The sequence below is a fragment of the Pelobates fuscus genome, chromosome 4, assembly GCF_036172605.1.
Source record: "Pelobates fuscus isolate aPelFus1 chromosome 4, aPelFus1.pri, whole genome shotgun sequence".
NCBI lineage: Eukaryota > Metazoa > Chordata > Amphibia > Anura > Pelobatidae > Pelobates > Pelobates fuscus.
In genome coordinates, this window is record NC_086320.1 from 114,315,121 (window position 1) to 114,342,581 (window position 27,461).

Consider the following 27,461-nt stretch of genomic DNA (forward strand, 5'->3'; position numbering starts at 1 on the left):
GCTGTTTTACTGCTCAATACTCTGCAATATAGGAGTTTAATCACTTTGTTTGTTTATGCAGCCCTAGGCACATTTCCCTGCATGTGACTTACACAGCTTTCCTAAACACTTCCGCTAAGGAGTCATCTAATGTTTACACTTCCTGTATTGCAAATTCTGTTTAATTTAAAATTTCCTATGTCCTCGTATGTTAATAGATTTTATATATATATATATATAAAATAAACACTTCCGCTAAGGAGTCATCTAATGTTTACACTTCCTGTATTGCAAATTCTGTTTAATTTAAAATTTCCTATGTCCTCGTATGTTAATAGATTTTATATATATATATATATATATATATATATATATATATATATATATATATATATATATATATATATATAAAATCTATTAACATACGAGGACATAGGAAATTTTAAATTAAACAGAATTTGCAATACAGGAAGTGTAAACAGGAAGTGTAAATTTCCTATGTCCTCGTATGTTAATAGATTTTATATATATATATATATATATATATATATATATAAAATCTATTAACATACGAGGACATAGGAAATTTTAAATTAAACAGAATTTGCAATACAGGAAGTGTAAACATTAGATGACTCCTTAGCGGAAGTGTTTATTTTATATATATATATATATAAAATCTATTAACATACGAGGACATAGGAAATTTTAAATTAAACAGAATTTGCAATACAGGAAGTGTAAACATTAGATGACTCCTTAGCGGAAGTGTTTAGGAAAGCTGTGTAAGTCACATGCAGGGAAATGTGCCTAGGGCTGCATAAACAAACAAAGTGATTAAACTCCTATATTGCAGAGTATTGAGCATACGAGGACATAGGAAATTTTAAATTAAACAGAATTTGCAATACAGGAAGTGTAAACATTAGATGACTCCTTAGCGGAAGTGTTTAGGAAAGCTGTGTAAGTCAAATTCTGTTTAATTTAAAATTTCCTATGTCCTCGTATGTTAATAGATTTTATATATATATATATATATATATATATATATATAAAATCTATTAACATACGAGGACATAGGAAATTTTAAATTAAACAGAATTTGCAATACAGGAAGTGTAAACATTAGATGACTCCTTAGCGGAAGTGTTTAGGAAAGCTGTGTAAGTCAAATTCTGTTTAATTTAAAATTTCCTATGTCCTCGTATGTTAATAGATTTTATATATATATATATATATATATATATATATATATATAAAATCTATTAACATACGAGGACATAGGAAATTTTAAATTAAACAGAATTTGCAATACAGGAAGTGTAAACATTAGATGACTCCTTAGCGGAAGTGTTTAGGAAAGCTGTGTAAGTCACATGCAGGGAAATGTGCCTAGGGCTGCATAAACAAACAAAGTGATTAAACTCCTATATTGCAGAGTATTGAGCAGTAAAACAGCAGGGGCATGATCTTTACATCAAAACCTGTTCATTAAGCTAAAGTTGTTTTGGCGACTACAAAATGTCCTTTTTACATTTAGACCATATGATGGACTTGAAAAGCAGAAAGAACTACATACACCCTTTGTACAGAAATTAGTTTTACCCTTAGAATAAAGATGAGTTATGGCATTTGAGATTTAAAAAGTAAAACTTACTTTCCATTCCGATGTATAAAGTATCTTAAAAGTTACAGAAAAAACAAAGTTCAAATCTATGTGCAAGAAAATGACTAATATTTTATCAAAACAGAATTTCTATTTTTTTCTAAAAGCCAGTGGTTACAACATTTTAGCTAAAGATTTTGGACAATTTTATTTTCTATATATGTGTAAATAAATAAACCAGCAAAATCTGATCATTTATCAAGAATAACATGTGTGTGCCTAGTAACAGATTTAGGTCACTGTTTACAGAGGTCATACAGAAAATAAGTTACCTTTGCTCATGAATTCAGTAACAATATAAATTGGTTCTTCAGAAACAACTGCATAAAGAGGAACCAGTTTGTCATGTCTAAGTTTCTTCATAATTTGTGCCTCTTGTAAGAAAGCTTCAGGCATCATCGTCCCAGGCTTTAGTGTCTTAATGGCTACCTTTGTTGTTCCATTCCACGTTCCTAGAGGGCAATAAAAATAAGTAAAGAAAACATAAAAACATGATCAAAAAGAAAAATAACCAGAAAGAAAACAAGAGAATACTATATGTTAGCAAGTCATATATAGCGTTAACAATATATATTGGTGCGTGTTTTTATACCACCAATTTGCACATTTATCACAAAGCTACCAGAGAATGACTAAGATCCTCCAGGGCCCTAGGCAAGTTACTGATTTAGGATCCTAGGCAAGTTACAGATTTGGGGTAGCATTTTTTTTTTTTGAATTCTTTATTTTTGTTGTGCAGGTGAGTACAAAGCATAAGTAAAACGGCCACAACAGCGTACATAGATGTATGCAAGGTAAACCGTGGCAGGAGTATATGCACATTATTATTATTTTCATTTGAAACAAGTTTAACATATCAATTGCATTCGATAGAATAAACTAGGCTATATAGGCTGTGTCATATCAAGGATCACACAATTTTAAATATTATAGGTAACGAGTCTTTGCGCAACTGAGACTACACATCTTTTAGTTAACGGTTGTAAACTACATCAAGTCTAAGGCTTTGCACCCGAGTAGCGAATTAAAAAACAAACTTTTGTATAGCTAGTACTCTGCGCATGTTTGAGCTAACTTATATAATAAACTTTTCATCACTTTGCCTTGCGAATTTTGCTGTGTTAATATAAAATGAACCTTACTTTTACGGGTCGTGGTAAGTGCCCGTAGAGTGCTCGTCAGCCATATCAGGTGGGTATTTGTCACGTATTCATTTGCTAGGAGCCTAATAAGTGCAGGCTGGGGCATAATTAAAAGGTTGCTGGGGTCGTGATAAGCACAAACTGGGGATTTATTATGAGTGTCATTGTGTAACAACATGTAGATGTAGCGTATGGTGTTAGTACGGGCCCAGTAAAACAGGGTTGGTACAGGCCTTGTATTTGGATACCAGTTGTGGTCGTGGGTGTCTATGCAATCTTGTTTTGTCAGTTAAAACGAGTCGGCATCATAAAACAACTAAAACAAAACAACAGATAAAGAACAAAAAGTAAGAAACGAGCATGAGAGATTTTGTTATCGGACAGTCTTGATTACTCTTGTTGTGTTAGGGTTCTCGCAGTCGTTGGGTTGCGGGCTTGGCTTGTGCCCGGTAGAAGAAGAATGCGGGAGAGCGTCCCAGTGGTTTTTGTCCCACTTCATGTTGCGGCAGCTGTGTGCGGTCCTGCGGGAGGGTGTCGCGGCACAAAGATCGGTGCGCTGACCACGCTCTTCCCCAGGCTACTTGTGGTTCCAGTCGGTGGGTCCGTGGCGTCTATTGCCATCAGTGGTAGTCTCAAGTCCTCCAGTGTGTTTGTGGCTTCTTCTGTGTTCCGCACCACCAGCGGGCCGCTTGCACCTTCTATATGTAGGGCACGGCCTGGGCCCCAGCGGTATCCGATTTTTTTCTGCAGCAGGAAGTAGTGAGCTGTTTGAGAGATCTTCTCCAGTTCAGCGTTCCACTTGAGAGATCTGCGTAAAATGATAGAGTCGTGCCCTCAAAAGTGTAGGCTGGTAGGCCCTTGGTGGCCTCTAGGACGGCCCTCTTGTCCCTCATGTTTTGAAATCGGAGGACAACGTCCCCTGTGGCAGCTGGTGGTGCCGTAGCTGGCCGTGGTATACGAAAGACGGATTTGGCCACTTTCGGGGTTAGGAGTGCAGTGAGTAACCGCCTGGTATAGTGCGGAAGCTCGGCTTCTGGTATAGAGTCCGAGACCCCCCATAGCTTTATGTTGTTTTGACATCGCTTGTCTTCTTGTGAAGCCAGTTATTGTTCATGAAGGGATGCTAGTTGCTGCAGGTCATGGACTGCCGCTTGTAGCTCTCCTATCTGGCGTGTATGGCCGCTTGCAGTGCATTCCACAGTCCCAAGTCGTGTTGAGAGGCTTTTCAGATCTTCTCTTATCGTGGCCACTTCTGCAGATATTTTACCGTGATGGGCAGCCATAAGCTCTGTAATAGCCTCCATAGTCACCTGTGTGGGAGCTGGTGCAAGCACACGTGGCCTGACTAGCGGCGGTGGGGCTCTGGTCGGCATGAAGCTCCCTTCTCAGTCATCTGACGTGCCATCCGAAAAATCGGAGCATCCACCGTGCAAGGACGCCATTGTTGCTCCGGCCGTCTCGTGGGCCTGCTTCCACATATCCCCAATGTTCATGTCCAGACGGGGCTTGTCCCGCTTTTGCTTTTTTGTTTTTCTGCCCATGAGGGTCGGGTAAGTCGTGGGGTACTCTGGAGGGTGTTTGGGTTGTGATCGGGTGTCGTTTGCCGCGATTAATCAAGTTTGGAGTCGGGAGCTTTGCGGCCATGCGACTGTCTTCGTCCGTTGCTAGACCGGAAGCCCCTGGGGTAGCATTTTAAACCCTTGTTTTCGTATGTTCAGTTCTGAGCACGTAGTACATATGAATCAAATGTACAAAACCATCTGAGACATGAGCAATACAAAGAACTACAGAAACGTACATTATTTTGCGTTGAGCTGGGCACTTTCCCAGTATTGATGCCTAATGGTTCTACTGCACTTCATAATGTAGGCGTTCATAATATATTCATTTTTAATGTAATGTTGTTTCTTTTTACGGTTGATGGCATTACCATAATGAGTGATGTTGACGTTTCATTGGATCCAAAGTATTAAACGTTCACACAAAACAGATTGCAAAACATAATCTGACAATTTGAAGTTGAAATGCTTAAACCACTATTTTTATCAGCATAGTTATTCTAAAAAGAAAAATTGATCTATTCATGTATGCCTAATAATCTGTAGGGTTCCATCTCAGGTCTTTGGATGACAAGAATATTTTCTCATAACAAAAATGCTACAGTTACAAATATATACATACAAACGTATACAATGCAAACAATTTGAATACATACCCATCCATACTTCACCAAAACATCCTTGCCCCAGTTTAACTTCAAGTCGCAATGATTCTCGAGGAATCTCCCAAGCATCCTTTGCTAGTCCTTGAGTTTGTGGTTTTACAGTGGGACAGACTGTTGTCAATCTATAACACAGGCCATCTGCATGCTCTGAACAGATAAAACAGTAACAAATAAACAAACCATTTAGCAAGTCATATGTACAGTTACAAAATTAGCTTTCTACCTAGAGTTCTCAGGGCAAGACCATGACAATAACAGATCAGTTATTGATGAGGCCAGAGCCCTGAAATTCAACTCACCACTGCAAGTCTGAAAAGTCTATGGCTCACTCACCAAGTGTGAATTTCTACTCACAGGGCTGAATTTTTCATGTCAATGGCTAGTGGGCAAATTCTGAGCCTTGACAGAGTCCATGACATATATAATAGCTACTGCAGCACATAGCCATGTTTAAACATGTTCACCCTGCATGAGAGATGAATTACAAGTCATTTCAGCCCTGATGGCCTACTCTGACTAACATACATATGCTGGGATAATTTAACACATCGTCAGAGACACTTAAGGCACGTCTGCTATAGCCAGATGTTGACACATTATTACAATTATTTTATAATCATTTATGAATCACCAACACTTTACAATTGGAAAATAAAATAGCACATAATGACAAATTGTCAACATAAATAAGATGTAAATAGGGCCTTGCTTAGTCTGAGACAGTGGTGTAATATTGAAAGTCACTGGGGCTGACAATCTATGCTCCTCTTTCCTGCTGAACTTACATGCGGTGGCAGAAGAGGTTCTCTCTTTCTGCAGTTTTACATTGGTTTAAGCAACTGTGGAAGTAATAGATGCTAGGAGTGAGAGCATTAGCAGCTCCTTCTCAATAGATCATTTGGTGCTACAACCATTAGAGGTGAAAGAAGACCAAGCTAAGCTTGTGTTTATATTATTATTTAAGTGCCAATGTGTTCTTCATTCCTGTTGAAAGTTATGGGTGACAGTTACAAAGTTAGGGATTAAATGGCAAATTTAAAAAATGCTATACTATGAGACTTTAGATGTCACCAGAAAATCCGCTCAAAGCAAACTTTACCTACGTAAATGAAATTAGCTTGGGTTAGCCATATTAGTCCAGTAGACAAGATGCTAAAATATCAGAGTATTGCAGTATATAATGATACCCTTTTTATTGCGCTAACATAATACTTAAAATACAAGCTTTCAAAAGTTTTCCACTCTTCCTCAGGTCTGAAGCAATACGGATCAATATGATGGAGGTTAACACTTAAAACAACTGATGTTGTTCGAGAAGGCAGGGGTGAGTGAAGTGTCATGAATAGCAGATGTGCCCGAGAGTCAAAAGTGCAGATTGGTTGAGAAGAGCCAGAACAAGTAAATAAACAAAGGAGAGTCAATAAGCTAATAAAAATTAGTAACATACATAGATTTAAAGTGGTCACCATTATGTTGCTGGTGTGGGTATAATGAACCACATGACTGCCTTGTAGGCGATTAGGATAGATAAAACCGAAAAATATATATTTTTATAACGGATCATTTATTTTCCTTCTTCTCCATGCAACCTTCTTGTTTACAAAGTGGTGCAGATTTAGCTCTTGCACCTTTATACATTGTTTACACTGACTTTTGCACCAGTATGTTCTTGCGGAGTTCAGACAGGCGCCATAAATTCAGCCATGTGCTTTCCTTCTAATCTAATGTCATGGCAGTACACAAGGGGTTTCTGTGAATTTATCCAATACCCCATTATACCCATTATACCCATTTATAATCATGCAGAGATACTCCGGAGCATCACCTCACTAAACGCTCCTCCTCTGCATGCTGTAGCTTGAAGGTACGTCTGCTATGTAAAATACTTGAAGAATAAATACATTCCATCACCCACACACATATTACCTATACAACACCCACAACACTATTACATGCAGAACTAATTTCTAAACACCATACATCAAACAACTGAAAGGGCTCTGTGTGAGGGGGCTGAAAGGACAGAAGGGTCTAAGGGAGAAAATAAACCTAGCAGTGCCACTGATAAAGAAAAAAAAAAAAAAAAGTACAACAGGCTATAAAAAACAGTGGGACATGAAAGCCAGTTAAAGATTTAGTGACAATGTCTGGGAAAAAAATAAATAAAAAAATAATAAAATATATAATATTTCAGCACAATTTTGTGGCAATGCAAACAAAACCTCTTACCAGAGTAGTGTTTAACCAGTTTCTGTAGTGATTCAAACTGTGCTCTAGTAGTGATATAGTATCCCCCATTGTCAAGCTTTCTGATTTTGTAGTGTTTCACATTATCGCCTCTCACCTCATCCCAATCACGAATAGAAAGGGAGTAGGCACCTATTGGGTAGAAGAGATTCTCAGATCACTGTAATCTTTAATATGATCATTGATTATTATTTCATTATTTATATAGCACCAGGAAATTCCGTAGCGCTGTACAATGTTTCAAGGTACAAAAAACCCACATATAACAATAAATTAGATTCATATAATGTCCAAATCATACTACATCAGATCAGCTCAGCAGTTCTTGAAATAATTAAAGTGATTAAAAACACACAAAAAACAGTATTGCCTGCTTCACTTTATATAAAAAACAACACAGTAATATAAACAAAATATATTTTCTCTGCCATAAATATGGTGTATTACATAAAGGGAGATCATGTAGGTAACCACATCAAGTTACTTTGAAAAGTGACTTATTTATACCGCAAGTGGACAGGAGCCACCCGAATACACATAAAATACTCTATTATATTAATTCCATCAATGCTTAAAAGAAATACTCTAAGCACAAAAACAACTTTAGCGTAATGAAGCGGTTTTAGTGCATAGATCATGCCTCTTCCAGTCTCATGCCTCAATACTTTTTATTTTTGTTAATACAGCATTAACCATAACTCCCCTGGCTGTGACTAACAGCATTCATAAAATAAAAAAAAAGCTTTAATTTTTAATCAGCAAAGTGTGTTCACTTCAGAAGTTTGCATCTCTTGCTGTGTCAATTGAACACACAGGAGGATCATGTAGGCTCCAGCAGGATATTAAACTATGGGTGTGATAAACTGACTGTGATATAAGGAAGTTTAAATAGTAGATCTCTCTTTAAAGGAGATGTGTAGGGAAATGGTGTGTGTCAATCATGTCAAACACGCGGCCCAAACTGAATATCTTTGCGGCTCACCAAAGATATTCATTACTAATAGGGGGCGGGGGCAGGACTGATCCTGGGCCAGAAGGTGGGGGGCGCCGTGAGAAGTTGGATTGTAACATGGGGCCCAAATGGTGGGCAGCTGGCCACCTAGGGGCACCCCCGAAGAGGTGCTTACTGTTAACGCAGAGTAGGCATCGGCTTTCCCCACATTGCATGTGCTTACTCTGCTTAAATTTACCAGGACGGGAGGAGAGGAATCAGGAAGCTGGCGGCAGTGCAGTCTGTTCTTCCTGCTCCTCACTTTGACATGCTTGGTGTATGTCTATGCAGGAGAGCTGGGGCTAGGGCTGCACTAACAAAATTATTTAAAAAGTGAAACTGTCAAGGCTAAAACTACTTTAGCTCTTTTAAAAGAGCTTGAAAAGCCACCTATATATTGTGCTAGAAATAGATTTGGAGAAAAACCTTGTTAAATGATATGCACAGGAGGAGCGTGGCCAGACTTGAGGTGGTAGTTACAGAAGTGTAACACCCACCACTTTAATGAGATTATGGTGACGGAGCAGAGAGAAGGTCAGGCGATATTTTCCCTTTAACTTCTGAATGGTCGAGCACTGAGCAGAAAGACTGCAGTAGCATGATCTAAACACAAAAACTGCTTCATTAAGCTAAAGTTGTTTTGGTTCTTATCGTGTCCCTTTAAACCTAAGCTATTTTTAGGTGTGTGCTTTTTCACATTTGACTCATTTAAAACACACAGATGCAATAAAAAGAAGGGTGCCATGGGAGAGACAGTACCTTTAGTGGTTTCGCTTTCACGTACTAAAAACGTTCCTCTCTGGTTCCCAGGGTTTAGAAGTAATCTCTCTGCATCCTTCCTTCCCATTTTTCCAAAATACCACCTGCAAAATAAAAGAAAAGCCCAATTATCTTCAAGCATTACACAAAGAATAAAAGCAAAGAAAATCAAGGTATAGAATTGTTAGATGCATGTTAAAAGTGAACACTATTAAAACGAATTTTTGTCTAAGGCTCATACTTAAGAACTATATTAAAAAAAAAAAAACACACAACATGGTCACAAAGAAATTTAAGTGAATCATGCATTTAAGAGATATAAACACCACTTGAATTTACACACATACACAGACAAAAGGCAGAGTTTGAATCAGCCTCTGCGTGTTGCATCTTGCCATTTCCAAACAACCATTACTTGACCCAGTGGATGAGAAAAATGTGCTACAATGTTCATCACAAGAAGAAATACGGTACTTGTAAAAAAAGGTTTCACTCAGACTAAAAACAGATGTTTTAGAGCAGGCTTTCCCAAACCCCGGCCCTCCAGATGTTGCCGAACTACAACTCCCATGATTCTCAGCATATTTCATTCATAGAATCATGGGAGTTGTAGTTCAGCAACATCTGGAGGGCTGGAGCTTAGGGAAGCCCGTTTTAGAGGGATGAAGTGTAGCTATAGTACTGTTTTTTCCCCCTACTACAAATGACTGATCATGCAGTTAACTGCCAAGTTACTCATGTAAAAACAAATTAAAAATTAATAATAATAATGATAAAAACCTGCACACATAGAATGGTCTGTAAAAGGCAGGCAGGCGAATAATATTAATGAAATAAAACCTCTACCAAGGCTTACAGAAAATACAGCATGAGTGCCTCTATTTGGAAAGTTGCAATTCAGTGTATATTTTATTTTTATTTTCGCAGAGCATAAAACTTCTTAATATTATGTCTTACTCTTCAGCCTGTATGGAGTCTGCTGGAGCAACATAATTACTAGGTATATAGCCAGTTTTCCCAGTGGCAATGGATCTTGCTTCCCACCAGTCTCCTTCCCTGCAAGAGAGAAAAATACAAATAATTCACAGGAAATGCTAGTAGCAAAATATATTTTTCCATCCTGGAAATCAACCAAACGAATTGCACAATAATAAAATCCACTGCTGATGAGTAATTAATGTGCTCACATACAAATGGCTTTAAAAATAGTTGTGGAATTAGTAACAGTGAAAAGCAACCGCTTATTTATTTTTAACTCCCACCTCCCCCCCTTCCAATATCAGTTTTTCATTAAAGAAAATCTGTGCTGTTCATCTTTCAAGGAGGAATAAAAAAAAAAAAAAAAAAGAAGCTTTTATATTAATTGAACGGCACTTTTCATCCTTCAAAATTGATGTCAATCTATCTTTAGAAATTGGGAAAAAAAAAAAAAAAAAAGCATTCACATTGGCAAATATGCATTTAATTCATGTGCAATAAAAAGGAATCTATGACTTCTCTGGAAATTACACCACCAATCCCCCCCCTCCCCCCAAAAAAACAAACAAGTTATTCTGCTAAATTTTCGTTGAAAATTATATTAAATATTTAGAAACTTATATTACAATCCAGCTAAATCCTGGCACAGCTAGGGTACACAATAGCAATGATTAACAGAGAGCCAAGATGGAGGCACACATGTCCAGGATAGAGAAAGAATTTTCAGTATTTTACATTTTAGAGCTCACAATCACATTTGTTATACACAAGCGATAACCTGAATTATGGGGAGGGGCAGATAATAAGCCACTACCAATGTTGAAGCGATCATAGTTGCACTACTCATAAACTCATTTTATTTTTTTTATTACACCATGTATCAATTTTTATTGAAATATTTTTTGAGAGGCATACAAATGCAAAATTGTTGTAAACAATGTTTTACAACATTATTGGATCGGTAAAAAAAAGGGCCCCAAGATGATCAAATTGGGCATAATGAACAACACAATCACCTTTCCTAACTTGATGTATGCAAATAGCACCACCCAACGATTCTATATTTTTCCTTTAATCGGTTTAATGGATTAATAAGTACTGTAACTACAATAGAACACCGCAAAACAAATATAACACAAACATATAGGAGCACAATATCTGAAATGTAAGTCATGAGGTACCTTAAAAAAACAAAAAAAAAAAAAAAAACAACACACATTGCAATGCCCATAAAGCATATAATAGGTTAATGAGACACCAGATAATACCAATTCACTTAATTGTCATCGCAAGGACCTCACGATCACATGGCCCAAGAGGGCCGGAATGGAAGCCGGGGGGGGTACTTCCTGGGATGTCAGATGAGTCCCCCCCACCGCAACCGGGTCCCCAAAGGGTTAAGAACAATCCTGCAGATGCTATAGAGTGACCAGCAGAGGGGGAACTCCAGCAGCACCTGGCCAGATACATGTAGGTCTTAATTTGAATTTTGTCAGGAAGTTTGGGCAGTCGCAGTTCAGAGAAGGAAGGGGAAGGCACCCTACTAAGCGGGAGAAAGAAGTTTCCGGAGTGAAAGCTGCTGGGTCCAGTGTGAAACCCCTCTGGAAGGAGGATTTCAGCAGGCATCTACATCCTGACTCAGGTACAGAGCGGTTTCTTTGGCAGAGACTTGTCAGGGAAGGAGAGAGAAAATCCCAGAAGCAGCAAGAAGCAGTGTTCCCTTTCTGACAGGCTATGATTACATTTGGTGTGGTAAACCTGCATACTCTCCCCCTGTGCACAGCAGGGCACCCTGACTTTGGGCTGCACAGTTTAGAGACTGGACCCCTATTCTTACTGATTAGTGGAAGCCCTCTACAGTTTTCCAGACCCATCAGGTGGATTACAAACAGCTTACTGGGCCCCAACTACGTGCACTGACCGCTGGTACCCAACGGCCATTAGGGTGAAGGGGGGTGTGTGTGTGTGCATATATGTAAGGTACTCCATTATGACCCCGTTTTAAATTGTATTGTATTTGAGTGGTGTATGTCAAATTAAATTAAATTCAGCTGTGCAATACAGAATTATTTTAACAAATAACCCTGTGTCAGTTGTAGCTGATATACCGTAACCATGTTCCCAGCAGGACCCCACATCCACACTCTTGATGCCCAGCTGGAAATATATATATTTGCCGTTTTATTTTTAAAACATCACATAGCTATGGAAGTATACAATGGCTATTTAGAAGCTATAAGAGGACTACCAAACCAATACAAAACAACTTTGAGAACAGTACTACTTCATATTAAGGCCCCTAATATTTGTACAAGTTTTTTTTAAATATTAATTTTATATTAATATTATATTTAATAGCTCAAGCACAGTGAAGGACCATCAATTTATGTGGGGCAAACCAGTCCTTTATCTTATACAAAACCCTGGACGGAGACTCACAAGTAGAGAATTGTGGATTAGGAGAGACAAACATTAGGCTAAGGGGGAGTCTAGAGTCACTACAAAGGAATGAGGGGGTTCGGGAGTTACACACCAGAGGGTGGGGGGGTTGCAAATAGACATACAAAAGGGAGCAACACAAAAATCATTACTATTTATTGGGAGGCAACAGGCAATTCTGCCCCAGATGCCGCATAACAGAGGTATAAAGGTACACCTCTAATGTCAGGTGAGAAATCAATCATTCAAACACAAAACTTAAATTAAGAGACCATTAGTTTCACGTGTCCTGTCCTCAGGGCTATCGTATAAGAACAACGCTACAGAACATGTTGATATCTTCTAAACCAGGGGTGCCCAAAAGGTAGAGGTTTTAAAACTATAACTACTATAATGCCTTGTCATTCTAAAAGGCATTATAGTAGGGAGTCATGGGAGTTGTACTTTCACAACATCTTGGTATCTACCTTTTGGACACCCCTATTCTAAATCAATGATGATGACTGTGTCACTAAAGACCTGTAATCAAGATATGTGATCATTGTTCAAAACATAAGATCGATTCCTCTGAACCAGATGTAACTTACTTTAAACTATTTTATCTCCTACTCTGTAAATTGAACTTTAATTGCACACAGGAGGCTCTTGCACGGTCATTTAGCAAGCTATTAAAGGGACACTATAGTCCCTAAACAATTTTAGCTTAATGAATCAGTTTTAGTGGATAGATCATGCCTCTGAAGTTTCACTGCTCAATTAACTGCCATTTAGGAGTTAAATCACTTTGTTTCTGTTTATGCAGCCATTGCCACACCTACCCGGGCTCTGATTGACACAGCCTGCATGAAAAAAAACTGGTTTAACTTGCAATCAGATGTAATTTACTTTAAACAATTTTATCGCTTGCTCTGTAAATTGAACTTTAATCACATACAAGAGGCTCTTGCAGGGTCTAGCAAGTTATTAACATAGCAGGGGATAAGAAAATCTAAATTAAACAGAACTTGCAATAAAGGAAGGATAAACTGTAGATGACTCTTTACAGGAAGTTTTTTTAGAAAGGCTGTGCAAGTCACATGCAGGAAAGTGTGACTAGGGTGCATAAACAAAGTGATTTAACTCCTAAATGACAGAGAATTGAGTAGTGAAGCTGCATGGGCATGATCTATACACCAAAATGGTTTAATTAAGCTCAAGTTGTTTTAGTGACTATAGTGTCCCTTTAAGGAATTACATTTCAACCAGTTTTATGTGATAACCAAACTGTCAAATCCTTAAAGGGACCCTCCAGGCACCCAGACCACTTCTGCCCATTGCAGTGGTCTGGGTGCCAACTCCCACTACCCTTAACCCTGCAACTGTAAATATTGCAGTTTTCATAAACTGCAATATTTACCTTGCAGGGTTAACATCTCCTCTAGTGGCTTTCTACTAGACAGCCACTAGAGGGCACTTCCAGGTTTATAGCATAGATTTTCTGTGTTATAGAGTCGCTGGACGTCCTCACGCTATGTGAGGACCTCCAGCGTTGCTGAAATGCCCATAGGAAAGCATTTTCAATGCTTTCCTATGGGGAGGTCTAATGTGCGTCGCCGGCCGCATTAGATCTCCCCAGTAGCCGGCCGCGCATGCGCAATAGGTCTCCCCTGCCGGATGACGAACGTGGGCAGACCCTGAACCAGCAGCGCTGGATACAGGTAAATAGTCACTGGGGTTTTAACCCCTTCAGCAACTTGGGGTGGGAGGGAGAAGGGACCTGCAGTGCCCTGTTTTCCTGGCACTGTAGAGTCCCTTTAACTTGTATTTTGAAAACTTTTTGTAAAGAACAAAAAATAAATGTGAACTGTATTCACCAGAACAACTACAGCTTAATGTAGTTGTTCTGGTAAGTATAGACTGTCCTTGCAGACATTTTCATGTAAAACACTGACTTTTCAGAGAAAATGTCGTGTTTACATGGCCCCCTAAGGACACCTCCAGACAGCCACTAGAGGTGCATGCTGCACAATGCTGAATATTCCTCATAGAAATGCATTGATTCATTGCATCTCTATGAGGAGATGCGGATTGGCCAGGCCCCCTGGAAAAGCATTGCATGGGAAAGCGTTTTATTGGTGGAGATTGTCAATTCTGATGCTGATGACCAAACATGTGAATAATGTACAACGGACAGAGAATAATATTGACCTCAGTGAGTTTACTTACGTGTTGTTTATAATTTGGAACCTTTCTCCCTTTCTAAATGAAAGATCTTCTGATGTTCTAGCTTCATAATCGTATAAGGCCACAAAAACAGTAACACCACCTAAAGAAGGAAAAAAAAGAAAAAAAAAAAGCTCAGATTAAAGCAAAATGCATTGAACTTCTCACATGTTAGGTTTACTTTTAATTTTGAACTTTATTTATGAAATAAAATTAACCAAGTATCTTTAATAGTCCACTGTAAATGGATTTCTGATGAAACACCACAGTATTTAACCCCTTAAGGACCAAACTTCTGGAATAAAAGGGAATCATGACAAGTCACGTGTCCTTAAGGGGTTAAAGCCTTCCTTCCCAATCCTGTATATTATCTGCAAACATTTGCTTTCCCCGAAAAATCCATGTCAAACTATTTACAAATGATTTGGCAAAATGGAGGGTACTCCAAGTGCTTAAAAGGCCTAGACTGGTGTTCAATTCCTAGTGCAGATGTTCCATTTGCAAATTAGCAACGTCCATTTTGACAAGAAGTGGATGGTACGGACGGCTTCCTGCAAATAAAGGCTGTCCAAATTTGGCACTGGTAATGAGGAAGTAGAATTTCCATATTAAGGGACCAAACTGCTGGCACCTGGAAGCCCCTTGATTTATATCAAACAGCTCAAAAACAATTTGATATACAAGCCAGGGACCATAGTCATCAAGGACCACAAACACAATGACAACCACTACAAGGTTATGGGGTTTAGAGTGCATCTCTAATCCGTTTACATCAATTAAGCCAATTCCAGGCTCTACAGATTTTACGTAGAGAAATTAAAGATAAAACCAGGATATACACAGCAGCCCATTAAATTAAGAATGTTCCTCTGCAGCCCATGCTCTACTAAAATGTACAGAAGTTTCTAATAAATGTTTATCCTAAATATAAATAGAGCCAATAATTTTCACCTGAATCCATTTTATTCTATACAGTCATCTGAGTTAACAACAAGCCTGTGTGTGCAGCCTCAGGTTCTCACAGAATGCCAAAAGTATTGGTTTTTTCCTTATCTAGCTCAGCTGATCAGGCAGGTGCTAAAGGTTCAGTTTATGTTCCAGATGAACAGGGATTCCCCACTTTGTTATCTAAATGGCTGGCTTTTCGCAAACAACTTAAGGGGATGTTCTAAAGAATTATAAACTTACGCCGCTGGTAGTTTCCATTCTAAAAACAGAGCACCAGGTAGACATGAAATACAAAAGCCTATAAACTAATAAACTGTTATAAGAAAAGTATCAAATAAGTGGTAAAAAAATACAGAACCACAATGTAAAAATGATGGTAAAATAAATGTCTAAATTGTTGGTACTTCATCAAAGGGAAGCTGTCAGTTATATGGGATTTATACCATTGATGTTTTTTCACAAGAAGTTTTGTTTTACATTTTTTTTTTTTGGCAAGTTACATCATAATCCAGTTTTGACAAAGCCAGGGAAAACTATGCAAATGAAGAGCAGAAATTAAAAACACGATTTTATTTCTCCTCTTCGCTATGCTGAGTATTTTGATTAAAGGAACACTAGTCACCTAAACAACTTTAGCTTAATGAAGCAGTTTTTGTGTGTAGATCATGCTTCTCAGGTTTTACTGCTCAAATCTCTGCCATTTAGGAGTTAAATCACTTTCTGTTTATGCAGCCCTTGTCACACTTCCCCTGGCTCTGACAAAGGCCCAAAGGGGTCGAAACGTTGTGGGATTCTTGGAAAATTGCCTATCGTTTGGAACAATTTGGAGTGCCTGGATTATTTTCTACAATTATACCTCCCCTGGCTCTGACCGACACATCCTGCATGAAAAAAAAAACAAACTGGTTTCACTTTCAATCAGATGTAATTTACCTTAATCAATTGTATCTTTTTGTCTGTAAGTTAAACTTTAATCACATACAAAAGGCTCTTGCAGGGTCTAGCAAACTATTAACATAGCAGGGGATAAGAAAATCTAAATTAAACAGAACTTGAAATAAAGGAAGGATAAACTGTAGATGACTCTTTACAGGAAGTGTTTATGAAGGCTCTGCAAGTCACATGCAGGGAGGTGTGACTAGGGTTCATAAACAAAGTGATGTAACTCCTTAATGGTAGAGAATTGAGCCTGCAGGAGCATGATCTATACACCAAAACCGCTTCATTAAGCTAAAGTTGTTTTGGTGACTATAGCGTCCCTTTAAGGTTACAGAAGTGGGTAATGCGGAACCTGTTCCTGTGCCACAAGCATAAACATATGGAATATTTTGGAGTGCCATATAGCAATATTCCATTTTTCAGATGCAAAAGAATGTATATGAAGTGATTGACAGGATTGCTTAATTGTAACACAGCAAAAGCAGTCATTCCGTTGTACTGGCCTCAGTCCTGTTCTCCATCTGAAAGGCGTGTCGTCATTAGTTGAGGGGTTGTGAGGCGTGGGCGTTGGAATCCTGAGTGAGAATCCTGAGTGAGGGGATTATACCACCTATGCTCTATTAACTGAGCAGTGTTACCTGCTCAGGAATATGTGAGTAAGTTTTACCTAGCATTACTCCTGGCATGTTTAATTTACACAGTAAGCACTATTGTTTCTCTTTTATTTCGGTTTCTGGTCCGGCACTCATCCGGTGACAACAATCTCTACATTTTAAGATATCCTGTAAGTGAGGGAACAATACCACTGCATGCGCAATACACCAGAGCTGGCTAAAGCTCTAGAACATGTTAGTATTTGGAATTCTTTTACAGGCTTATTACACTATTGGAGTTTTTTTTTTTTTTTTTTTAATCCTGAGTGCCCTTGGTAACCTACTATCCCAAGAAGGAAGATACCATTAAGAATCCTCATTCACCCTCAAGACTTGTATTTTTTGGGACTGCTGCTTATTCCTATTTGGGTACCGGTTTTATTATCAATTGTGTTTTTAAGTATTTTATTTTGCATTGTACAATAACCTGACTCATCCTTGGCGCACTCATCTTTCTCTTCTCCGTTCTCCATCTGTGTCCAGGTGGATTCAGAAGATTGATGATGTTAGGCAGTGCGAGGATCTTGCAGCTATAACGGCTCAGGTTCGAGAATATTGTACTTTGAAATGGTTCTGCTAGCTGGAGTATCTTTCCTCCCCGGTGGCTGCCAGGCCGCTGAATGACCAGTGCAATAAAAGCCTTGAGCGGAAAAGACAAGGGTTCTTACTGCTGGGTTCTGGTTGTGTACAGGAGAATCTCTTTGCCAGAGGGTCTTCCCTGGCCTCGTTCCTACCTGGATACCTTTTAATTTCTCACTTTCTTCTAATTTTGACGGCTACTTGCGGCTGTATCACCCGGGTTAGATTAGGAGTTTCCCTGACTTCATACCTGGGTTGGGTTATCAAGTGATGATATAACAAGACTATACACTATTTAACTTCATATCAAGATAATGATTTCATTATGCAATCATTCATCCCACATAACGATACACTTTATTGTTTGAACCTTCTCCATGTACACATATGCAATATTTATTTACACTAGTTGGGAATGTTTACTGCTGTATTTTGTTTCGTTACCTCTTCATTCTGTCTACAAATCAATTTCAATAAACTCTTACTGAACATACAGTGAATGATATGGAGCCAAGATGTAAGCGCCAAGTTGCAGAATAAAATGTGTGGATTTCAAGATTTAAATTTATTTTATAAATCTAACCATAGGGATAAATAAACATAACAAAAATGACCTTAAAATCACCTTTCACATGATTTAGGTAAATCACATCAGTAGAAATAAATAGACAAATATATTTAATTCTTACAGAACTCTAGGCAACAGAATGTTTCAGACGCCTTGCTGAATGATAATGTTGTGAATTACAAAGACAAGATTTGGAGACTGTAAAGCAAGCATCGAACTCAAAAGCTAGCACGGGTGAAACAAACAAGGTTTAAGTTTATGTGGGCTGCAAAAAAAACAAGAACTTCAATTTCCATAGAAATGTAGGTTTATTTTGAAAATTACAGTATAAAAAGAACAAAAACAAACCCAGCATCCCTCTTCTAAACCCCAGCACCCCTCTATCAAAATGCCAGCCCTCCCTCCCCCCTCCCTCCCTCCCTCCTCCCTCCCCCTCCCCCCCCTACTAAATCCCAATCCCCCTCTACTAAACCCCTGGTCGCTGTTTAAAAACAAAACAAACACAATATAACAAACACAGAACACTACGGGCCGGGGGAAGGAGGGAAAAACACTATGGGACTGGGGAGGAGAGGAGAAAAGAACACTAAAAAAGAGGGAGGGGAGAAGAACACTAGAGGGGGGAAAGAGGAACATTAGGGGGGGGGGGCACTAAAAGAGAAGGGAAGTCTTTCATATTAGCTTAATTAAATTCATTAAAAAGTCTAGTAATAAAATTATAGGAAAAAAAATCATTGGGGGAAAAAAAAGTCATTTTCGATTTCGCTTTTCTGCCAAGGGCATTCAGAATTTTCGGTTTCGGACCAGAATTTTCATTTTGGTGCATCCCTAGACACCATGTCTGTTGATTTTTATTGATGCTATGTCTGTTGATTTTTACTGATTAGGGGTGTGCCTGAGTTTAGCCTCGCCTAGGTCAGCACAAAACCAAGATACACCACTGCCTGAAGGGGTCTAATCTTATTGACAAAATGCTAAAAGAAAACAAACTAAACACTCACAGGAAAAAAAAAAAAGGAAACAACACAATTACCTACATTATACATGGCATTGCAGATTGATGTTGCAGCCTGCATACATGTACTGCAATGAGCTCAGAGCTTTTTCAGACCCGACTCCACTGCAACCACAACTGCTTGAATGCAGAACTGATCTAATTTGAGTCCCACTGGGCAATTTCCAAGAACACTTATTTATATATTTAGACTGTAGTAAGGAGAGACCGGAATCCTCGAAGCAACATTTGCAATATTAATTTAAACAAAACACTTATACAAAGTGAAAATGTTACCATTTATATAGTTTGCCGGCTTGACTCCTGTGGGAATTAACAACAAAACAGCACATATATTCATTCAGAGATTCAAAACCTGTCGAATAGAATGTTTACTAGTCTATGTCTTCTACTAGAAGGCTCACCAGATTCCCTTTTTAAAATCTTGTGTTTCCATAACACATAGCTCCCTAACTGTAAATATGTAAATGATGCTTTATATGATGTATACAATGTAGTACTGAGTCTTCTGTCCTAGTGTGTTACAGTGAATAAAGCTTACCTATTATACCTCCTGGATAAGTAGCTGGCACAGGAGAAAACAGAGATGAAGCTCCCCCAAAAGGAGTTATCCCAGATGAGCCTCCAAATGGCGTCATGGAATGACTGTTGAAATTAGTTGGTGGTCCTTTAACAGCAGTTGAAGGGGTAGTTTGTGTGGGTTCTCCACCATATTGGCTGATAGGGTCCGGTTTGGCTTCAGACCTGTATTTTATAGATGGTCCTTTGTCCTCCTTGCTTTTGATACAGCCCATGATACCTGTATGAAAAAGTACATCTAAGTCAAAATGTAAATAATAATATAAAGAAAAAAAAATGCTTAAAAGGAACACAAACAAATTCCTGACCCTATAATGTTAAAACAACCATCTAGCCCCCCTGGGTCCCTCTTACCCTCCCTAAATATAATAAAATCAAGTATTCATGCAGCTTCTGCCTCTGTCCCTGATCTGCTTGCTTGGAAAACATCATCAGAAGTGATTCTCTGAGCCAATCACAAGGCTTTCCCATAGGATTAGCTAAGACTGTCAAGGAGACAGATCAGGGGTAGAGCCAGGACAAGCCAAACACAACCCTGGCCAATCAGCATCTCCTCAGATATGAATTGAATCAATGCATCTCTATGAGGAAAGTTCAGTGTCTGCATGCAGAAGGTGGAGACACTGAATGACTGTGCTGCAGCACTGCCCCAAGAAGCACATCTAGTAGCCATCTGAGCAGTGGCCACTGGAGATATTCCTAGGCTGTAATTTAACCCCTTAAGGACCAAACTTCTGGCATAAAAGGGAATCATGACATGTCACGTGTCCTTAAGGGGTTAAACACTGAATTTTCTCTGTAAAGACAGTGTTTACTGCAAAATGTCAGAAGGGAATGAATATACTCACCAGAACAAATACAATAAGCTGTAGATGTTCTGGTGACTATAGTTTCTCTTTTATATATAAAAGAGCAGTTTAAAAACAGATGATAAATCTAGAGCTGTTGAGGGGTAGGCAACCTTTGGTACTCCAGATGTTATGAACTACACCTCTCATATAATGCTGGCAAAGCATCAGAGGAAATGTTGTGGGGTACCTAGAGTGCATTTGAAGAAGAAGAAAAAAAAAACAAGCAAACAATGGACGATTAAATACAGTCTGAAGTGCCAACATAATAAAAAATATGAAGAATACAACCAGTACAAGACCCTAAAAGTCTAAATGTAATCAGTTTGTATCAAATAATTATAATTATAATGTTGCCATGTTTCCAAGAGATATTTAAATTAGACCAACATATAGTATATAACAGCGGTTCCCAAACTGTGTACCGCGGCACCCTGGGGCACCGCAAGATATTTTGTGCCTCCCTCTCCCCTGCGGTTACCACGGCAACGCTCCGAATCTCTGTACCCTTCACACACACTACTGCCCCTATCCCCTTCTACAGCCCATATCCTGGCAGATCCCAGGTAAGTTGCCAAACTGTTCTTAAACATTTTTACTACTTAATCTGGGAGGGCACTACAGGCACCATAACCACTACAAAGTGCTGTAGTGGTTATTGTGCTTGGATGATTTCTTTAAATCTAACAGTGCCCCTCCCAAGATTAGGTTCTGGATCTGCGCTTGAACGGCATGAACAGGGGCCCAGTATATGCCGCTGCGCTCTACATATATACAACCTAAAAAAGGTTTTTGACTTGGGGCGCCTTGGAAAAATATTAAGGGTGCCTTGAACCTAAAAACTTTGGGAACCACTGGTATATTATCAAGACTCACAAATGTCAATGGCTCCTTCTTGACAGGTTAATTTTAAACACAAGTTTGCTTAGAAAAAATTTCACACACACCTGGTCACTTCCACCATCATAAAAGTGAAGGAGTATTTATAAAAAAAAAAAATGATATATATATATATATATATATACACACACACACACACACACACACACACACACACATATATCTATATCTATATCTATATACACATATACATATACATACACTTTGTAAACATATGTATTTATTTTTTAGAAGGTTTAGCAGAATGTTTAGGATTACTAAATCAAAATTTGCAGTTTTTAGTCCCACATACATACTGCAAGTCAAAGCTAGCATACACACCAAGGTTTTTTTAAGGGGTGTGTGTATATATATATCTATCAGGGTTAATAATTGCATTTATTTATTTTTCAAATTTGGATTTCTTTTAATAAATTGCTTCCGTAGAAAACCATTTAAAAATGTTTCTATTTAAGATACATTATATTCCAAACGTTATTCAGCAAGAAATAGGACTTGCTTATGTAGCATCAGGCAATATTTTTTTTCCCGTAAATTATTTCCATTAATACAAATTAACGGAACCTGTGTCTGCACAGAAGTCACACTTTTCAAAGCGAAAAGGTTATAAAATAAGCATACAAAGTTAGGGAAGACTTTATTCCCATTGTTATTCTGAAAATTTATGTCCACACAATAAACACCTTCAAAGCGGATCTGTTAGTTTCATAGGTCTTTGTATATTTTGCAAAGATCCCCAAAACTGACAGATAGGATGCCGGAGTTGTGAGTTTTACTTGCCTCCAGCTTTCCCTCGCGACCACCATGTTAACGTTGCAGGAGTGTCATAAGTGCTGTACCCACGCTCATGTGTGAGAGAACAACAAGATGAATTATAATGTGTGCCGGTGAATACAGCAGGACATGGAGGTGACACATGGTCTGCATGCGTCAGCCAGATCAGGTTAAACTGAAACATCTACCGGTATTTATTTTACAGAGCTTAAATTGTTCTGTGATGTCACTTCACAATACTTGAGTTACAAGACACCAAAAAACACAAGAAACAACAGTACCAACAGCTAAAATAATATCACAGGAAGAGATGAATGTATATCTGTTTTTGTTGACTGGACTGGACTAATGTCTGAGACGTAGCACCTGTCTCACATTTGTAATATACTGAATAAATTATGAGTAAAACGTTTAAAGTATAAAGAGAGTGTGTTGCAATTAAATGCATATACTGAATGCAGAAAGCACAAACCTTTTTAGGATACATGCCATTTTATCCTGTAAAGGGGGCTTCCGTGCTATTAAGCATACAGGCCGCCTCTGCTTTGCTGCAGTTAAAGGACTACTATAGTCACCCAGACCACTTCAGCTCAATGAAGTGGTCTGGGTGCCAGGACTCCCAGGTTTTAACCCTTCAGAGAAACTGCTATGTTTACATTTCAGGGTTAATCCAGCCTCTAGTGCAGGGGTAGGCAACCTACGGCACTAGTGCCATGCACGGCACTCGAGGTGTCTTTCCACGGCACTCAAGGCTGCTAGAGCCAAACAGGCTCTGGCCTATCAGGAGTCTCAGTGAAACTTCAGATATCTGCCAATACGAAAAGGTGGTGAAGGAAAATCCTCAATTTATGCATTGCAGAACGTAGAGGAAGTGATCTCAAATCAGTTCCTCCCAGCACTTATGAATGGGAATCCACACTGGAGTAGAGCAGCCCGCAGCTGCTGTTGCAGCTCTTGTCCTTGACCTGTACCTGGCCAGCCTGGTCCCCACTGGAACCCAGGGAAGCCACCCACACTGCTAGATATACACAGAAATGCAGAATAAGCCTCCCCTCATACAAATAATACGAACAGCCCACACACAAACACACATAATCCCCACAAACGCAACGCCACTAACAATCCACATACATGCACACAATCCCACATGCAGCCTCTCACATGCAATACCACAAACAGCCCACACACACTACCAAACACGCAATGTGACATATCCATCCACACACAATTCCACAAGCAGCCCTCATACACAGCCCACATTCATGTGTATCATACACGATACCATAAACTACTAATGAACATATACAATATAATAGCTCATTTACGCACAAATACAACGATACAAAGCAATTACAGTAAAAATAACAAGCAGAATACGGCAGCATACATGCCTCAAGGCAGCATACATGCCTACGGGACATCACAAACCTATATCGGCACAGTGCTGCTAAAAGGTTGCCTACCCCTGCTCTAGTGTCTTCCTGACAGCAGCTATAGGCGCTTCTGCGACGCTCAGTGCGAAAAATAATAATTGCATTGAGCACGCAGAACATCCGTAGGAAAGCATTGAGAAATGCTTTCCTATGGGCGTTTTTATTGCGCGTGTGCTCTGGCCGCGCATGCGCATTTGGCTCCACTCAGGAGCTGATGTTGGTGGGGGGAGGAGAGGTCACCAGCTCCGAGGGATCCGGTGCTGGATAAAGGTAAGTGGCCGAAGGTGTTTTAACCCCTTTAGCCCAGTGGGAGGGGGGTACCTAAGGACTACGTAGTGTCAGGAAAATGAGTTTGTTTTCCTGACACTATAGTGATCCTTTATTGCTCAGTTTTATTTGGAATCAATAGAGGAGTTCTCAAACTTTTGATATCAAGATGAGGGTTTCTGCCTCCGAAGCAGTGACTCAGTACACTCACCTGTTTCAATAATAGCAGCTGCTGATTAGCCAAAGTCAGTAAAATAGCTTGTATTTCAAAGACACATGACCATTCTACTGCACACTTGCAGCAATGGGAAAAATATCAAATATGAGTTAAATATCACTTTAATAGTACTATTGATGTAATTGGCAAATCATTTTTTTGCCTGCTACATCAGAAATAATCCTCACCAATAAAAAGGACTTCTAAAGAAAGAAAACCAACATCCTAATGAGAGAAAATATAGGTATTTTGAATGTAATATACACACATAGTATTCACTAAAACCTTATTCCATACAGTACTCAAGAAAACGATTTTGAGACTTATCATTTAAGGAGCTTACTTTCTAATCAGAAAAGTCATCCACATTGTCTCTAATCCTTCACGAGCAATTAACACGTATGCAAAATGGCTATCTTGTCATTTGTTGATTCTAAACGTCCTTACATAAATAACTTGCTTCTACAACAATCCAAGATATTTTTTTATTTATTTTTTTAAACAATTGGCAAAAGAATAAACAGGTTTATGTAACACTAAAGCTGATTACCTTCTGCATGGAAAGGAACTAGGAAAATTATATAAAACAACAACAACGCGGCCTAAATCCCCAACAACCATTAGTAGACAAATCACATGCATAAATAAGGTCAAGTCAATCTCACAGACAATTTGTTATTTTCATCTAGACAAACTATAATAGATATAGTTGTAATTGTCACACAATATCTGGAAGTGTTTCAGTGTGTAAGTGGCACTTTATAGGCCAAACATTTTTACTGTAATATTTTTATCTTCATCCCATTTTAAAAAGTAATACGAACCCAAAATTTAAAGAGACAAGTCAACCAATTTCCAGCATTCCATTGTGAAGGAAAGTAGAAACTGCTTGAGATCACACTCTCCACGCAATTAAATAAAAAAAATAAAAATAAGAAATAGAGAATATATATATCTATATCCATCTATCTATACATTTTCAGTTTGTATCCCATCAAGATGATATATATCAAATCATTTCAAGCCATAGTAAATTTAACAATATAAATCCTAAATCTGGAGTTAATATGTGATGATGTGCAGCCTTTTATTGCGCACGCACAAACAAATACAGTATATATTATTCCCTCCTAGGTGTTCAGACGGCATACAGTTGTGCAGCCAAGTAGCACAGCCAAGCATAGCCCTCTCTCAGCAGGGCACACATTATCTTGATGTCCATTTACAGCTGCTGTTGAAATTCCTGAAGACAAATGTGTGATTTATGGTGAAAGAAGTGTCTGTTTAGTGGGGTGAAGTTTAAACGTAACATGATATGTTTCTCACCCATCTCACCAATTCAGGCTACCATTACATTTGTGTATTTGGATAACCGATGCGGTTCTGTTTACATAGCCATTTGTTACTGCGGTCAGGAATAACTTACTTTTAACAGGAGAATCACGCTTCCCATAAACATTTAAAGGATGTGCATCTTTAAACTAGCAGCACCTGCTGTCATGGGATAATGTCTTTTGAACCATTCATATTTAACAAACAAAAAAAACCTCCCCCCCAATTATTTATGAAAGCCCTGGTAATGTGTCATTAGCAACCTCCACCTGTCCAGGACTACATGGGACCTAAATCACGTGTGTAGTGTCAATGTAGGCATTTCTGCCTATATGGGAAAGCTCCTGTTCAAACTGACTTGCTGCCTCTAAACCAGTATCACTGGAAAGTCTCTGATGTGGCTCTGCCTAAAGACAATGTAGAATGAAATGTTCTGCTTAATTTCAAACTTGGCTTGTGTGTCCCATGGCAGGCACACTTTAAATGTTAAAACATGAAAACATTGCAATGCTAATAATTCCCCATGAAATTTGAAGTTGTAACGCTCATGCATTTTAAATTTTGTGTAGAATTCCCTTTCCCCACGGCTGTTACCCAAGTTTTGGCATGTTTTCATTCTGCAAAGATTTACAAAAGTGTACAAAGTATATATTAATTGTATGGCAACTAACCATTTTTACTTTAAATGTAATGAACCATCTTTGAACCCCTTTTAATTTCATTAGGACCTATAGATATATTAACTTCTGGGACTGGATGGAAGTTTAAAGGAATAGCGTAAGCACCCTAACCACTAGAGCAAGCATGTCAAACTCACGGCCCACGAGGGACATCTTTGCGGCCCGGCGAGCCGTGAGTACATGCCTTGTTGGTAAAGCAGAGTAGGCACCTGCTTTCCCCACATTGCAGATGCCTACTCTGTTAAAGCTTACCCGGTCCTGCTCCACACTGCTCCCTCACGCGCGCAGTCTGTAGTGAAGCCAGGCGCCAGAATATGACGTGTGTGTGTGTGTGTCAGTGTTGCATTGGCTGCGACTGGACAGTGGAGTACCTGGAGGTGCATGGAGGCACGCAACGCCACGTCAAATTCCGAAGTGACATCAACATGCTCCACCTTCACATGGTTTCAAGAAGTAGCGGGAGGATCAGATTTGGCACAGGGTGCGGACGGCGCCATTTGGGTGTATACCAGAAGCCGGGTCGCATACTGGCCGCGCAATGTGAGTGGAGTCTGCTGTTTGCTAGAGGGGGCTGCTGGGATTTAGTAGAGGGGGAGGACTGGGATTTAGTATATTGGGGGGAGGAGGGTGGGGGAGACTGGGCTTTAGTATAGGGGTTGCTGTGGTTTAGTAGTAGGGGATTCTTTTTTTTAAACTAATTTTCAAAATAAACCTACGTTTCTATGAAAATTTAAGTTTGTGTTTTTTTTTTTTTTGCAGCCCACAAACTTAACCCCTTAAGGACCAAACTTCTGGAATAAAAGGGAATTATGACATGTCACACATGTCATGTGTCCTTAAGGGGTTAAACCTTGTTTATGTGGCCCGTGCTAGACTGAGTTTGACATGCTTGCACTAGAGCCTGCCAGCCAAACCAATTTGTTATCTCTCACAGTTTCAAAAAGCTTGCACAATAAGAACTTTAACAGTTTCCTCTCTCATACATGTATTGCTAATTGGTTTGGAGTTTGACATAATACAAGGAAAAGGAAGAAGTCCAGTAATTTAGTCCACTTTACAGCAATGGCTAACAATTACTGGAGGAATAAATAGTAATTGCGGA

The 27,461-nt window shown here is 38.9% G+C and overlaps 1 protein-coding gene across 1 annotated transcript in view; it reads right to left on the minus strand.

Moving 5' to 3' along the window:
* Window positions 1–27,461, minus strand: part of YES1 (YES proto-oncogene 1, Src family tyrosine kinase) — a 66,311-nt gene that overhangs the window by 6,028 nt on the left and 32,822 nt on the right. Inside the window, exons 2-8 of the mRNA XM_063451506.1 lie at window positions 19,871–20,128; window positions 14,631–14,730; window positions 9,966–10,064; window positions 9,009–9,112; window positions 7,241–7,390; window positions 5,003–5,158; window positions 1,918–2,097 (exon numbers count right to left, since the gene is read on the minus strand). Coding sequence (XP_063307576.1) covers window positions 1,918–2,097; window positions 5,003–5,158; window positions 7,241–7,390; window positions 9,009–9,112; window positions 9,966–10,064; window positions 14,631–14,730; window positions 19,871–20,123 — 1,042 coding nt within the window. The 5' untranslated portion in view covers window positions 20,124–20,128. The remainder of the gene's footprint in view (window positions 1–1,917; window positions 2,098–5,002; window positions 5,159–7,240; window positions 7,391–9,008; window positions 9,113–9,965; window positions 10,065–14,630; window positions 14,731–19,870; window positions 20,129–27,461) is intronic.